The sequence below is a fragment of the Desmodus rotundus genome, chromosome 11 (assembly GCF_022682495.2).
Source record: "Desmodus rotundus isolate HL8 chromosome 11, HLdesRot8A.1, whole genome shotgun sequence".
Lineage (NCBI taxonomy): Eukaryota > Metazoa > Chordata > Mammalia > Chiroptera > Phyllostomidae > Desmodus > Desmodus rotundus.
In genome coordinates, this window is record NC_071397.1 from 11,477,541 (window position 1) to 11,494,590 (window position 17,050).

At 35.6% G+C, this 17,050-nt stretch overlaps 1 protein-coding gene across 9 annotated transcripts in view; it reads right to left on the reverse strand.

Annotated features, from left to right (window-relative positions):
* The window catches only part of SUPT3H (SPT3 homolog, SAGA and STAGA complex component), a 439,117-nt gene that overhangs the window by 232,112 nt on the left and 189,955 nt on the right, over positions 1-17,050 (reverse strand). For all 9 annotated transcript variants that reach the window (XM_045192983.3, XM_045192984.3, XM_045192985.3 and 6 more), the window contains one exon: positions 1,286-1,370. In XM_045192983.3, coding sequence (XP_045048918.1) covers positions 1,286-1,370 — 85 coding nt within the window. The remainder of the gene's footprint in view (positions 1-1,285; positions 1,371-17,050) is intronic.

The window sequence follows — 17,050 nt, forward strand, 5'->3', positions numbered from 1 at the left end:
GAAAGAACATGACAGAGTTCCTATCACTGGTACAACATGCGTAATAAAAATAATTATATTACTTCAAAGGATCCTAAAAATGAAATTTAAATATACATTAGTATACACACACACACACACACTAAAAATTGAATAAATAAATGATGATAAAGGATAGCTATTCCTTTCAGCATAATTGGAATTAAAAAATAGAAAAGTAAAAAAGGAAATAGAAAACCACTATTAGGCAACTACATAGGAATAATTGTCTCTAACAAAACATACCGATTAAGGTTAAAATTTATGGGCAAAAATTTTCAAAGAAAAGTATCTGCATAGTCACAAAATATCTCTCATAAGGTGCTTATTAACAACAAAATTAAAAAAGTAACTTCATTATAGTGAAAAAAATTCAGCATATATCACCTTAACCAAGTTATCAAGGTTAATATCACAAATAAGACATCTATCAACAACACAAACCTCTTCATACAACACACTTAGAAAGATCCGTAACTTCTGTGGTATTGTTCCCCTAAAAGCAGAGCCACATTCTAACCATAAGAAAACATCAGACCAATTGCAAAAGAAGAGCACTCGACAATATGACTGCCTGGTACTTTTCAGAAGTGTCAAGGTCATGAAAGACAAGGAAAGACTGAGGAACTGTAACAGATCAGAGAAGGCGACGAAGGCGTGGTGACTACCCACTGTGTTTTATTCTGGACTGACTCCTGGAGCAGGAAGGACATTAATGGGACGACGGATGAAATTCAAATATGGTTGGTAACTTTAACAGTAGTGTACCCACATTATTTCCTGGTTGTGATCATTGTGCTACAGTTGTGTCAGATGTTGACAGAGCAAGTTGAAGAGTATCTAAGAATCCTCTCTACTATTTGTGCAGCATTTTGATGTCTAAAATTCGTAATGAAAAAGTTTTAAAAAGAGTTCTAGAAAAACTATGCTTATGTAGTGATAGAACACAGATTATAAAACCTTTTACTGGGGGCTCGAGAGTGAGTGAAAAAGCTAATTCACACAGGCAGCACATGGGAACGTTCTGTGATGAAGGAAGGGCCTACACGTGGACTGTGCTGGGAGTCCCACGACAATAAGTTGTCAAAACTCATTGAACTATGCACTGAAACTGGTTAAATTTTGTTATATGTAAACTATACCTCAATAAGATGACAAAAAAAATCCAAATGTAAATATAATCTTTAAAGAAAACAGGGTTGGGGTGCGAACCCAACACGCACAGAACGCAGAGGACAGTATCACGTAACGTTATCTATGTTCTTACCAGATTGACCAACTGGGTGTGCACCACAGCTTCTACCAAAACCGCTGTTTCATGGAGAGGCCTCCTGGCGTCGCCTAAAGAAAACCTACGGAAGAAAACCACAAAGAATTAATCACACCAATTACGAGCTGTAAGACTAAGAAGAGGTGAAAAATATTTATTATAATCATCTGTTTAATAAAGTACAAACTGTTCTCTCAAGTGACAGAGTGGAGGTACGATTTTTTGTGGACAAAGAACTGCATTTCTCCTACACAAGCTGAAAGTTAGAAAAATGCAGTGTTACCTATGAATTTATCTAGAATGTATTGGAGCGACACTGGTTAACAAAGTACACGGGTTTCAGGTGCACAATTTTATAACACATCTTCTGCACACCGTACTGTGTGTTCACCCCAAATCTAACAGCAGCTGTGAAAAGTTTGCTTGTTTTAAATGGAAGGGAAAAGTTACTTCAGTCATTGACATGAGGAAACTTTTTTCTCTGATATATGTATACATATATGTGTGTGTATGTGTGTATATACACATACACACACATACAATTTTGGCACATGATTCTTAGCATTACCAACTGTTCCAGTTTGCCTGGGACTAGAGGATTTTCCAAATAATTCTCTACCAAATAAATCAGCTTAATTAATACTAGAAGGTCATGATTTACTTTACACAAGAAGACGAAGCCAGAAAAGTTTCTGTTAAGAGAAAGAATGAATAAAACTTGAATGTTCACACAATTACCCTTAGTATCTCAGTTCTTGGGTCCCAAAATAGAGAAGCAAATAGCTCATGGGGAATTCATCCATTCATTTGTAGATAATTCTGTGAAGGTGAAGATGGAGTTTACGACGGTCAGTGGAGGAGGAGAAGCTACCGGCTGAATCTCTCTATAGTCACGTCCTCTACTTGAGAAGCAACAACACCCAGCTCAGTAAGGTGCCTGAGATGTGAGCCCAGAAAAACAGACACAGTTCAACGGCCATGGTCCACTAAGAAGACTATAACAGGCAGCTAGAGAGTCCCAACTACATCCTGGCCATGAGCTCCAAAAGGGGACTCAGAAATTAGACTAGAAATTAGATAACATGGTCCTAGTTCCCACTCTGCTGCTAAGTAGTACTGTAACCTTGGATAACTAACTTTTCTGGGTACCTCGGTTCCTCAGAAATGGAAGGAGAGTATTGGATTAGATGACTTTAAAGTTACCTTTTCAATTGCAAAGCTATAGTAATCAAAACAGGATGGTATTGGCATTAAAAAAAAAAAGACATGTCAATCAATGAAACACTATGAAGAACCCAGAAATAAAGCCACATATATATGGTCAATTATTTACAACAAAAAAGACAAGAATATACAATGAAAAAACGACAGTCTCCTTGATAAATGATGTTGGGGAAACCGGATTTAGCCTTATGCAAAAAAAATGAATCCAGACTACTATCACACACCATACACAAAAATTAATTCAAAATGGATAAAAGACCTGAAACCATAAACTCCTAGAAGAAAACACAGGCATAAAACCTCCTTGAAACTGGTCTTGGCAACGACTGTTTTGGTTCTGACACCAAGAGCAAAGGCAAAAATAAAGAAGTGGGACTACACCAACAAAAAGGCTTCTGCAGAGCAAAGGAAAACATCTATAAAATGAAAAGGCAACCTGAGGAGTGAGAGAAAATATTTGCAAATCGTGTATCTGATAAAGGGTTAATATACAAAATAAACAAACTCATACAACTCAACAGCAAAAACAACCAAACAATCCAGTTAAAAATGGGCAGAGGCTCTGAATAGACATTTTTCCAAAGAAGACGTAGAGATGGCTAACAGGTGCATGAAAAGATGCTCAACATCATGAGTCATAAGGGAAATGGAAGTCAAAAGCAAAATGAGATTATCACGTCACACCTGTTAGAAAGAATATTACCAAAAAGATAAGAAATGAATGCTGGTGTGGATGTGGCGGAAAGGTAACCCTTGTGGATAGTTGGTTGAGAAGTAAATCGGTGCAGCCACTTTGGAAAAGAATATGGAGGTTCCTCAGAAAATTAAAAATAGTACCACTACATGATCCAGCAATCCCACCTCCGGGTATTTATCTGAACAAAATGAAAACACCACTTCAAAAATATAAATGTACCGCCAAGTTCGCTGCAGTATTATTTACAATAGCTAAGATATGAACACAACCTAAGTGTCCACCTGTGGCTAAATGGATAAAGATGTTATTTATTTACAACACATACACACAATGAAATACTATTCTGCCATTAAAAATGAAATCTTATAATGTGCAACAAAATGTACAGACCCTGAAGGCATTATGCTAAGTGAAAGAAGTCAGGAGGAGAAAGACACATACCGTATGACCTCATGTTTGGGAACAAAAAACAAGTTTACAGATACAGAAAACATATCTGTGTTTGGGGGTGTGTGTGTGTAAAATGGATGGAGGGACCGAAAAGGTACAAACTTCCAGCTATAGAATAAATAAGTCATGAGGATGTAACGTACAGCATGTTGACTATTGTTAACAATACTGCATTCTTACTTGAAACTTGCTGACAGTAGATTTTAAAAGTCCTTATCACAAGAAAAAAAACTTTGTAACTGTATGTGGTGACAGATAAGTAGACTTGATACGATGATCATTTCTCAGAGAACATAAAAATTGAAGCATTGTTTTGTACACATGAAACTAATAATGTTATATGTCGATTTTACTTCAATTTCAACAAAAAAGGCGCCTTTTCACATATTTGATTTTGGCCTATGAAAGCAGCTGTAATTCTTAAATCCTAAAAATTTGTGTTTTTAATAAGAAAATTGTATTTTAAGAGAATCATTTTTATAAGAAAATTCTTATAAGAAAATTAAATTGTATTAAATTGAGAAACTGAGTAACAATCATGAAATTAAAAAGAAAACACAGATTTTTAATGCATAACAGAATGACAAAGCAAATAAAAACAAGGAGAGGAAGGGCAATAAGGTCACAATTTATTTTTGGTCCTGTACGTGAAAACATTCCATTGCCATTAAAGAATTTTTTCAGAAAATCCTAAAAAGTGGTGTTTGTACTTGGGGTTATTTTCACAGGATTTTCTATTATTCTTTTTCAGTGTATTTAACAGGGCCCACTTTTGGGTTAAAGTACCTCATCTGTGATACAGAACCTGCTAGGCCGGTCAAAAAGACCACGAGGCGGGCCAGCAGATCTGCTCTTACAGCCTTCCGGACAGAACACAAAAGAAAAGACGCCGAGACGTTCCTTCACTGCCACGGGTGCGTCTGCTTGGGTGCTGAGCTGCTTCTGTAACTAACCAATGGACAGAGAGTCTAATGGGGTTTAATTTTTCTGGATGCTATGGGTTAGGTAATTGCTGTGGTACTGGCAGTTAGGTTTTTTTGTTTTGTTTTGTTACTTCTGGTTTTTGGACACTTTTCTACCTCAGGTAATTGACATTACCTTGGAATGGAGACCGTGTGACTACTGCTTGATATAAGAAGACCCTAGGTGACTTTCTGTCCCCAAAAGAAAGTTTCCTTTTTCCCTTCAAGCTACTTATTTGATTACACTTTCACAGGCTAGGTATCACTATAATACCTAGAAATTTCTGCTAACCAGAATTAGAGCAAATAGCAGACTAGAGCCCTCACGAAACCTCAGTCAGCTAAGCTGGCAGTGGACAGCTCACGCAAACACAGACGTCACACTGTCTATGCCACCCTTAACTGGTGTTTGTCGAGGATGACGTGCCCATGCGCACAGCGGGAAAAGGTGCGTAAGTTTGACTACGATCAGTCATTTAAGGCAATCAGACGGTTATAAACACATGCAAATTATCCTTACTCTTCCATTTTTATAACCTCTAACTTTCACATAGCTCTATGATTTCATCTGTTTTTCAAAGGAAGAAAGGAATTCAATTAACATTGGCTCCAAAAAGGCCAATGTGATAAGTAAATTAAAATACCAATACCTAGGACAAAAGTTTTTCTAGCAGGGATCACTTTTCTCATTGCTTGCTTGATTTTTCAACACCCATTCGCTCCACATCTTTTCTATAGTGTATATTCATGTATAATTTAAGTGAACTTTGAGAATTCTTTCAGAATTTTATAACATGCCATAAAATAAGTATAAATATCTGAAAGTATAAGATTATAAAATTATCCTTCATGTTATATAAAATTTATAATACCAATGTGAAAAAATACAAATCTATATGTTTGTTTAAAGTAAAATAAAAGTTAAGACAGGGTAAACTTAAAAAGCAAACCCTTCATATCACCTATGCATATTAATTACTCAACCATCAATTCCAACAATTGAGTACCTAGTATGTTTCAGGAACTGTTGTAGTTGCTGAGGGTCATTAATGAACAAAACTTATTAATTTTTAATGTGTAAGAGAAATAGCTTTTAACAAATGGGAAGGAGAAATAAATAAATTAGATGATTTTTTAAAAACCAAAGACTTCCCTAGGAAAGCTCACCTAGAATTATCACAGCACAAAGCATGAAATGTGCATCTGAGGAGGTTTGCAGAAATGATATATGTATATTAATTTATTCTAACAACTCATAGAACAATCTTTCTCATGTATCTTATAGTCCTAACAAGCAAATATCCCCATATTCAAACTGAAATAAAGAGCAGCATAAAGCAAATGATTCTAAGCACTCCTCACTAGAGGAACAGAAAAGATAATGGATGAGAGGTACACCAATTACTGAATGTTAGGTCAGGTAAGACCAAAGATTTCATCTATTCATCTTATTTTAAAAAGAAGAAAAATGAAGGTCAGAGAAGTTAAATGACCATCTCAAGGTCACCAATCCAGTCAGAGGCAAAGGTAAGCCTTTCATTTTGTCTAGAAATCATTTTCTACAATACCATGTTAAATGAGCAAAAAATTATAACAAATTAGACAAATTCATTTTAAATGCTCATTTACCAAAGATTAAGATTAACAAAACAATATAAAGAAAGCCTGGCTAAATTGGTTTGCATAACTAATTTTTAAGCTTTTTAGTTTGACATAGTAGTATTTGTTTATTTTTGCTTTTGTTGTCTTTGGCCCAGAAGACATATCACAAAAGAATTGTTAAGAACAATGTCAAAGAATTTATTGTCTGTGTTTTTTCTAGATATTTTATGGTTTCAGATCTTACATTTAAGTCTCTAATTCATGAGTTTATTTACATATATATATATATGATGCAAGACAGTGGTATATTTCCATACTTTTGCATGGATCTGTCTAGTTTTTCTGACACCATTTATTATAGAGACTGTGTTTTCCCCACTGTATATTCTCCCCTCCTTTTCATGTATTAATTGACCATATAGATGTGGCTTTACTTCTGGGCATTCTATTCTACTCTATCGACCTATGTATCTGTTTTTATGCCAGTACCATGCTGTTTTGATTAATATAGCCTTGTAGTATCGTTTGATACCACGTAGCATACCTCCCAACTTTATTCTATGTTCTCTATATTTTTAATAAAATTTTTATTTTATTATACTTTTTCCATTATCATTTATCCCCCCATACCCTCTTCTACCTCAGAGAGGAAGGGGGGGGAGAGAGAGAGAGAGAGAGAGAGAAAGAGAGAGAAAGAAACAGTGATTTGTTGTTCCACTTATTTATGCATTCATTGGTTGATTATTGTATGTGCCCTGACCAGGTGTTGAACCCCATACTCTAACGAACTGAGATACCCAGATAGGGCCTTCTTTCTCAATACTGCCTCGGCTATTCTGGGTCTTTTGTGATTTTATATAAATTTTTGGATTATTTGTTCTAATTCTGTGAAAAATACAAGGAAGCCATCAACAAAACAAAAAGGAAACATACTAAATAAGAACATATTTGCAAATGATACATCCAGTAAGGGATTAATATCCAAACTATATAAAGAACTCAAAAAAACAACCAACCAACCAACCAATTAAAAGGTGGGCAGAGAATATGAAGAGACACTGCTCCAAAGAGGAATATAGATGGACAACAGACACACACAAAAATGCTCAATGTCACTAATAATCAAGGAGATGCAAATCAGAGCCACAATGAGCTACAACCTCACACCTGTAAAAGTAGCTATTATCAATAAATCAACAAACAACAGTGTTGGAGCAGGTGTGGCAAAAAGAGAACCCTCATGCACTGTCGGTTGGGCTGTACACTGGGGCAGCCATTATGGAAAACAACATAGAGGTTCCTCAAAAAACAGAAAACAGAACTACAACATAACCCAGCAATTCCACTTCTGGGCATTCACCTGAAGGAATCCCAAACACTAATTCAAAGAGATGTGTGCATTCCTGTATTCACGGCAGCACTACTTACAACAGCCAAGATATGCAAACAGCCTAAGTGTCCACTGAGACACATGTATAAATAAAACGTGGTACATATATACAGTGGAATATTACCCAGCCATTAACAAAGAATAAAATCTTGCCATTTGTGAGAGTATGGAGGGACCTAGAAGGGATTATGCAAAGTGAAATAAGTCAGATATAGAAAAGACCAAAACCATATTATTTCATGTATATGTGGAATCTAAAAAACAAAATAAATGAGCAAACAAAACAGAATCACAGATACAGAGAACAAAATGAAGGTTAAAGATAGGAGGAGGTTGGGAAAAGGAATGGAAAAAGGTGAATGGGATTAAGAAGTACAAACTACCAATTAAAACTGTCACAGCAATATAAAATACAGCATAGGGATATAGTCAATAATATTAGAATAACTATTCATGGTGCTAGATTATTAGGATGAGCACTTCAGGTAAGGTATATAAATGTCTAATCACTATTTTGTACACCTACAACTACAAGGATTTAACTATCTCATTGTTGCTGAAATTTAACAGTCAGAAATAACTTCTATAACATTGGATATAGACACACTATAATCACAAATTTCACCCAAATTTTCAAGCATATTTCATGGACTGGTAACCAAAGGATCAATAAAGTAAGAGATTTGCCCATGGTGATAGCAAATGGAAGCTTCAGAATTACATGCTGTGAGAAAGCCACTTAAAGATAGAAGAATTTTGCAATCTACAGATATTCAGAAAATTAGTAAATGAATAAATAAGGCATACTGTACAGAAAAACTGATCTCCATAAAAAATATTCTGTAGTTAAATGAGATTAGGAAATGCCTCATATTTTATTCTTTTCTAGATTTGCAATGCGTGTTGCCATATTAGACACTCAAAGAAGTTAAGAAAGAAAGAAACTTTCTGTTTTCACTGTATTTAACGTGTATGTAATCATTTTTCTAAGCTCACTTGGTTACAGAACATTGAAAATCAATTTAGGCAGTACTGACCTAAGGAAAGGGACTCTAATATGTGATAAGGTTTGAAATAAGCTGCAGCCTAAGGTGTTACAACTTCAAAGTTCTTCAGTTTTAAACAATGAGATGATGACGGTGGTAATAACAGCAAACGTTTTTTTTAAAACTTACTACTCATTGGACAACTGTTTATTGGGCCTGTTTAGTGGGCCTCCTTGTCAGGCACTGAATTTTGCACTCGGTGCCTGAGCCAGCACTGAAGCCGGTCAGTGGAGCAGCTAACAGTGGCAGCTCCTCACTTCTGAAAATCAGTGAGCAACAGAGTCCTTACTCCCATACACTTGCCTCTGAGTGCAACAGTCTCATCCGCGCAACCTCTCTTCTAGGTGACGTCCACTTCCAGAACAACACTTAGCCCCTAAACTCACGCTCCCCGAAAACTACGTTAGATGAGCATTCCTCCCTGCTAAGAGATTGTGCACGACCAGCACAAATCTTTCCTTTATGACAAGAAACAATGAATCCAGTTTTCTCTACTTCAGATACTGAATGATGGTTTGTTTCATAACATTTGAGGAAAACTGCTCTCACAACCCTGTCAACCTAACCACGACTCTTCTCCTCTTGCAATTTTGAAAGATTTCAAATCAACAGAAAAAATGATAATATGACAATACAGCAAATGTACATCCTTCACATAGAATCACCAATTGCGATCACTTCGGCACACTTGCCTTTTCTTTCAGAATCACACACACACACATTTATATACATGCAAACACATTACACACATGCATACGTACATACTTGTACTTTATCTCTCTTTTTCTTTGAAAAGCAAACATTTGAGTGCTTTACATGTGCCTGGCATACTTAGATAAATTGTCATTTAAACCTCTTAAAGACCCCATAATGCAGTGTCACCATGCCTCTCTCCCCCCTTCTGAGAGATATCCCTTAACAGGAAGTAAAATTACGTCTTTTTGTTAACTTTCACACACTGGGATTAGTTTTGTCATGCAGAACTAGATGAAATAGAAAATCTCTTTTACCTGTGATGGATCTCCAAAAATACGGAAAAAAGCTGCTTAAATACTTTTCAGCTAAATAATGTCTTTTTAAAACAGTTTCATTGAGATATCGCTTATATACCATTAAATCGCATGCTTACCACAATCCAGTTCTAGAACATTTCCATCGTTCCAAACAATGCCTTCTGCCTGCCCATTTACAGTTAATGCACATCCCCATCCCCAGCTCAAGGCCATGACTAATCTACTTGAAGGAATCACGAATCCTCTCTAGTCTCCAACGTTAAAGACTCCTCCCTTCTCACCCTTTGAGTCTACTTAGATGGCATGTCCTTGGGAAGACCTTTTCCACCCATCACCATTTCCAATCCTCACTTGTATCAGAGAAGCTCAGCACTTATTTGGTTTATATATTGAGGACCTGCCCAACGTAACATTTGAAGATAAAGGTTCCAAAATTTTCAAAGAAAATGAATGAAAACCTCTAATCTCAGTGTTGAACAAATCACCAGCCCGTAAGACCTGTGGCTAAGAGATATCTGTGGGCTGGGAATCGTCGCACCAACTCTCAGGCTGTTTGTCTTCACTATAATTCTCTGTGTCGTCCCCAAGAGCATCTTGTTGAAAGCTTGTACTATACGCCATGAAATTACCCTATCGCAAAGGGAAATTATTTTACTCTGATAGGAACCAACTCATGCAATTTCCTAATAGTTAAAAATGCCAGAATTTTTGTCGAGGTTGACGTGACATTCACCAGAGTGTACGGAAAGTGTAAAGACTAGAATATCCCTTCCCCTGACACTTTTAAATAAAGCAAACTTATGCCAAAATTATAACTTAATTACATTTCCTTAAATACCCTTCTAAAAAACCACCTGGTAATAATTAATAGCACTGTTGTAAATATGTTCTCTCCTAATGTACTTGTATTTCTAAGATCTAATTTTTTACCCAAAAACAATAGTATCAGTCTCATATACTATAATACTGACTAAATGAACCTGTAAACTTAAAAATATGGAAAACAGTGCAAAGTTGTTATATTACCAATTAAGAAACTTGGAAATTAATTTTGCAAGTATTAATGACTGCCAACAGGAAAATACATAATATATTCCAGTTGTAGTACATAATACATTCCATTTGCTCCTTCACAAAGGGCTTCAGTTTCCATCAGAAAGTGTACAAGACAACTGTCTTTCTAGAACATGTAGACTAGACAATGATCAGTCACTTTTGTTCTGAGAAAATTAAGAAAAAGTTTATCTCTACTCTATACACAATTTTCTTCAAATCAAAATGAAATTTAGGATGCCCAGAAGAAATGCATTTTATGTCTATTCTCCAGAACATGGATAAAGGAGTGATAACATGAGAAAGATGTTAAGACTTAATTACGGTTGACCAAAAAGTTTGTTTGGTTTTTTTCCATAAGATGGTTCTAATAGTGCTTAGTTGTCTTTAACTTCATTTGAAACAATTTTGTTACATTGTATTGTGACAGCTGTCATATCAGCATGCATTTAAAAGAAACTTACCAAAACTGGATAATTTTTGTGGAGCCATTTTAATATTGAAGGTAGAATAAAATAAGCAACATTTTCGGCATATCATGCTTTATTATTTTAGGAAAGGTAAAAATGCAACTGAAACACCAAAAAAAGTTTTGTGCAGTATATGGAGAAGGTGCTATGACTGATCGAATGTGTCAAAAACAGTTTGTGAAGTTTTGTGCTGGAGATTTCGCTGGACAATGCTCCATGGTCAGACAGACCAGTTTAAGTTGATAGCAATCAAATCAAGATATTAATTGAAGACAATCAATGTTATACCATGCAGGAGACAGTCGACATACTCAAAATATCCAAATCAATAAAGTTATTGGTGAAAATGAAAAATGTGTCTTTTATTTTATGGAAAAAACATATGGACTTTTTGGCCAACACAATATATGTAAAAATTCTACTAAGAATAACATATTGGATATAATAAATGATCTTTTGGTTTTACTCTGTATGATATTCTACAACTTTAAATTTGGGTTATGTAGTATGAATCTTTTATAGATGTTTGTATACACTATCATGTAACTGGAATATTAATCTCTAAGTTACACTAAGAAAAGTTTAGTCTATATTTCTAGAAGCTTAAAAAAATAACGTGCAGGTTTTTAAATGTACTAAAAATATTCATAAAACATGTACTTTCCAACTACCAGCCTGTATTTTATTAAATATGTGCATAAGGACTAGCTCTGTGGTAGCAAATACAAATATTGATAATAACTAATATCAATAAAATAGTAATTAACAACTAGGCTTAGAACCGTCACAAAATCCTTTCAAACTCCTTTGCTTACCATATAAAAAGTCTTTGAAATCTGGCTTCTGTCTTTGGTTCTGGCCTCCTTTTTAGCCATGCATCCTTTCTCCATGCCTTACCTGTCAAATACCTGTAGATAGCTGACCACACAATGAGTTTCACATCTCTGGGCCTTTGTATGTGAAGTGCTCTCTGCCAAATATGTCTTTGTTTCTCCTTTCATTCAAATAATTCCTTCAAAATATAGTTCGAGGGGTACCACCCTTGGAAAATTTTACCTAATCCCCAGTTTAATTTAGCTGCTCCTCTATGGTATACTAAAATGATAGCCCTAATTCTTTAACACACATTCTATCAATGCCCATTGTCAAGTAACTTTAAATGCCTTCACACTGTAATTTTGAGCTTAATCATGTTAATACTTTGGCTAGTAAGATGCTCGCAGATATCAGCAAACACAGGTTAAGAAGAATTTACGTTTCGACTTGTGCTCTTGCACTCCGCCATTGCCATGAAAATGTGCCAAGCTAATCCCCTGGAAAACTAGACACATGGAGCAGAGCTAAGTGAGTCACCCAGTTAGTTCTCCAACTGCGTGCTCCTAGATCAGCTGAATAGGCTGACAGTCTGCTGACATGCAGATGACAGACCCAGGCAAGACTGGTAGAGCTGCCTAATCTACCATCCTAGACACATAAACATTAATTCTGAGGTTTTACTACTAAGGCTTTATGACTTTTTGTTATACAGCATTATTTTGGCAACCGATGACATACCCACCCTCCTGGATGCTTCTATAGTCTTATCACAGACGAAGGGAGAGAGGAAGGGCGGGATCAAAAGGAGAGCGAGCCTTATTGAAGAAAAAAAAAATACTCTTTTGAAAAACATACAGGTGATGAAGAAAAACAGCTATTTAGATGGATCCACCTCCTACTGATTTCACTGGGATTTCAGATTGCAGGGACTTATCCCTATGGTGTGCAACGTAAGGGGGCACACACACACCAAATGCTGGCAGAGCAGATTAAAACCTTAAGGCATATAGGTAAGATGTCTGTTAGAGGAAAAAAAATACCTACGTTTCATGTGACTTGTGGATGCAACGTTAGCAGGAAAGAACCAGTAACTGCAGGACTTTGGCTGACAACAGCATGCAGTTATGCGAAAAATACCAGGGCAGAGAATCAAAGGATGTAAAAATCTTAACATTCTCATAATAAGAGGTAATTGGCAGAACTTCAAAGATTCAAAAGAGCCCTGCCTGGTGTGACTCAGTTTATTGGAGTACCATCCCGCAACCTAAGGGTTGTGGGTTCAGTTCCGAGTTGGGGCGCACACCTGTGTTGCGGGTTCAGTCTCTGGTTGTGCAGGAGGCAACCAATCAATGTTTCTCTCTCACACTGTGGTTCTTTCTGTCCCTTCCTCTCTCTTTCTCTCTCTCTCAAATCAATAAAAATATGTCCTTGGGTGAGGATAAAAAAACATTTTTTTAAATATGTGCAAGGAAAAGGGCCCCCATTTCTTCTTTCTTCTGTAATCTCATATATATTTCCCATACCTCACTGCTTCTGCATCCTGTCTCTACCTAGAAGGCTTTGCTGTAGCCCTCAACCTGCTACAACCTTTCACATCCTGTTTAATACGATCATATCCTTTAAGGTCTTAATCAAATATTTCCCCTTCCATGAAATCGTTTCTAAAACCTATCACAAGAAGAATTAATTATACAACCTTGGACATGTGTACATGCATATTTATAGCATAAGGATACCTCATTAGTGGTCATTGGGTGAGGGTATAGAACCGATCTTTTTCATCTTTAAGAAATGAAACAGCACAAAGAGGGAACCCAATAAATGCTTACTAAATGAAACAACAGCATAAGGAAAAAAATATTCAAAATTTTATCATAGTTGGTATGCTTTTGTGGACAGGTAAAAATTATTCAAAAAGGTTATCAAAGTAATGATACTTTGATATTTTTAACAGCAGCAAATATAAAAAAGAAAGGAAAACATATGAATCTGAAAGCATCTAAGACTTAGAATCAATAATAATAATAACAGTGATGAGGAAAATGGCAGTCAATAGATGGTATTTACATACTGAGGATCTACTATTTGCTACTGAACTGATTTATAAAAACAAAGCTATGAGGTAGGTACTATTATTATTCCCATTTTTGGGTGTGAACAGGTTAACTAGGTTACCCAAAGTCACATGTTTAATGGGTGGAAGAAATAGAATTCCAGATCTCAGAAGTCTAACTGTAAACTCTAAAAATCAAAACCCTGACTATTCTATAATATTGTCTTTCATAGCAACTGAATATAATTTATTTAAACGTCCACCACAGTTAGAACACGTCAATCGACTATGGTGGGGGGGGTAGCAGAGGAGAACAAGGAGGTAAAAACTGGGACAACTGTAATTCAACAACAATAAAAGAAATTGCCCAAAAAAGAAAGAAAGAAAAAAGAAAATGCCAAATTATTCTGTTTACCCTCACTATTTTTTACACAGTTATATCTTTATTACTCTGCTACAATGCAATAGCCCACCACCAGCTATTGCAGACGTGGGGTGGAGAATTGGTGAGGGTGTAGAAGACTAACAGGTTGTCTGTAGCACGTGTTATAAAAATAACACATAACAGAAAAGGCTTGGTTCCATTCATTCAGTATAACTACCTCATTTTCTTAAAATCACACATACTTAATAGTTAGAACATATATATATATATATACTCTCTCTAAAAAACTTATGAACATTTGGCAACATCTTTGGAATAAGAAAAATATTAAAAAGGTATTTATATTTTTAAAAAATTATGAAGCATGGATATTTAAACTGTCTCTTAATTCGATTTGCTAAGAAAACAAAACAATGGATTTTGAAAGGGTACCAAGCCATCATTATTAATTTTATTTTGGTAACTAACTTTATCCCTATGTCTTGATAACAAAGTTTAGCTTTAAGCTTAAATCATCAGATAGATAATTAAAACAGCAGAAAGATAAACAACTTTACCCAGCAAGGCCATCATTCAGAATGGAGGAGAAATAAAGAGCTTCTCAGACAAGAGAAGGGCTAAGGAACTTGTTACCCCCAAACCATTATTGCAACAAATGTTAAAGGGCTTACTTTAAGAAGAAGAATTAAGAAATAGAGAAAAATAGTTTAAAAATAACATGGCAGCAAATACATATCTCTCAATAATCACTTTAAATGTATAAAGCTTAAATTCTACAATCAAAAGACATGGGGTAGCTGAATGAATGAGAAAACAAGACCCATACATATATGTTGTCTCCAAAACCACCTCAGAACAAAAGATACACACAGACTAAAAGTGAAGAGATGGAAAAAAATATTTCACGCAAATGGAAAGGAAAATAGGGTGGGGTAGCAATAGTTATATCCAACACAATAGACTTTAAAACCAAGGATATAATAAGAGAAAAAGAAGGACATCACATAATGAAAAAGGGAAAATTCCAACAAGAGGATATAACCCTAGTAAATATTTATGCACCCAACATAGGAGCACCTAAACATCTAAAGCAAATCATGATGTGCGTAAAAGGAGGGATTGACAAAACACAGTCATAGTAGGAGATATTAACACCATGTTGACTTCAATGGATAATTTTCCAGACAGAAATCAACAAGGACACAATGGCCTTAAATGACACACTAAACCAAATACATTTATTTGATATCTAGAAAGCATTTCAATACAAGCAGAAGATATATGTTCTACTCAAGGGCACATGGAACATTTTCTAGGATAGACCACATGTTAGAACACAAAACAAGTCTCAATAATTAAAGAAGATTGAAATCATATCAAGCATTTTCTCTGACCATAATGCTATGAAACCAGAAATCAATCACAAGAAAACTAAAACATACACAAAGACATGGAATCTACATAAGGGCGTACCTCAAGTACTCAGTTCAAGTACTAGGGTGATAGGGGAGGCTGTGCCACTGTACCCTACAGAATACCTACTATTTTAGGCCACACTACCAAGATACTGAGTCAGAGTAACCAACCTAACACACAGAAACAAACACAGGGAGGCTGCCAAAATGAGGAGACAAAGAAACACGGCCCAAAGGAAAGAACAGATGAAAACTCCAGAAAAAGAGGTAAACGAAATGGAGATAAGCAATCTATCAGAGACAGAGTTCAAAACACTGGTTATTAGGATGCTCAAGGAACTTAGTGAGGGGCCTCAGCAGCATAAAAAAGACCCAGTCAGATATGAAGGACACACTAGTTGAAAAAAAGAACAATTTACAGGGAAACAACAGTAGAGTAGATGAAGCCAAGAATCAAATCATTGATTTGGAACTTAAAGAAGCAAAAAAGCAATCAATCAGAACAGGAAAAAAAAAAAGAATCCAAACAAATGTGGATAGTATAAGCAGCCTCTATGACAACTTTAAGAGGTCCAACATTTGCATCATAGGGGTACCAGAAGGGGAAGAGAAAGAGCAAGAGATTGAAAATCCATTTGAAAAAATAATGAAAGAAATCCCTAATTTGGTGAAGGAAATAGACATGCAAGTTCAGGAAGTACAGAGAGTCCCAAACAAGATGGATGCAAAGAGCCCCACTCCAAGACACATCATAATTAAAATGCCAAAGGTTACAGATAAAGAGAGAATCTTAAAAGCAGTAAGACAAAAGCAGTTAGTTACCTACAGGGGCATCCCCATAAGACTGTCAGCTGATTTCTCAAAAGAAACTTTGCAGGCTAGAAGGGATTAGCAAGAAATATTCAAAATCATGAAAAGCAGAGACCTACAGTCAAAATAGTTCTACCCAGCAAAACTATCATTTAGAATCAAAGGGCAGATAAAGAGTTTCCCAGACAATAAAAAACTAAAGGAGTTCATCATCACCAAACCATTATTATATGAAATGTTAAAGGGACTTATTTAAGGAAAAGAAGATCAAAACTATGAACAATAAAATGGCAATAAATACATATCTATCAAAAATTGAATCTAAAAAACAAACTAAGTAAACAAGAAGAACAGAGGCAGAATCATGGATATGGAG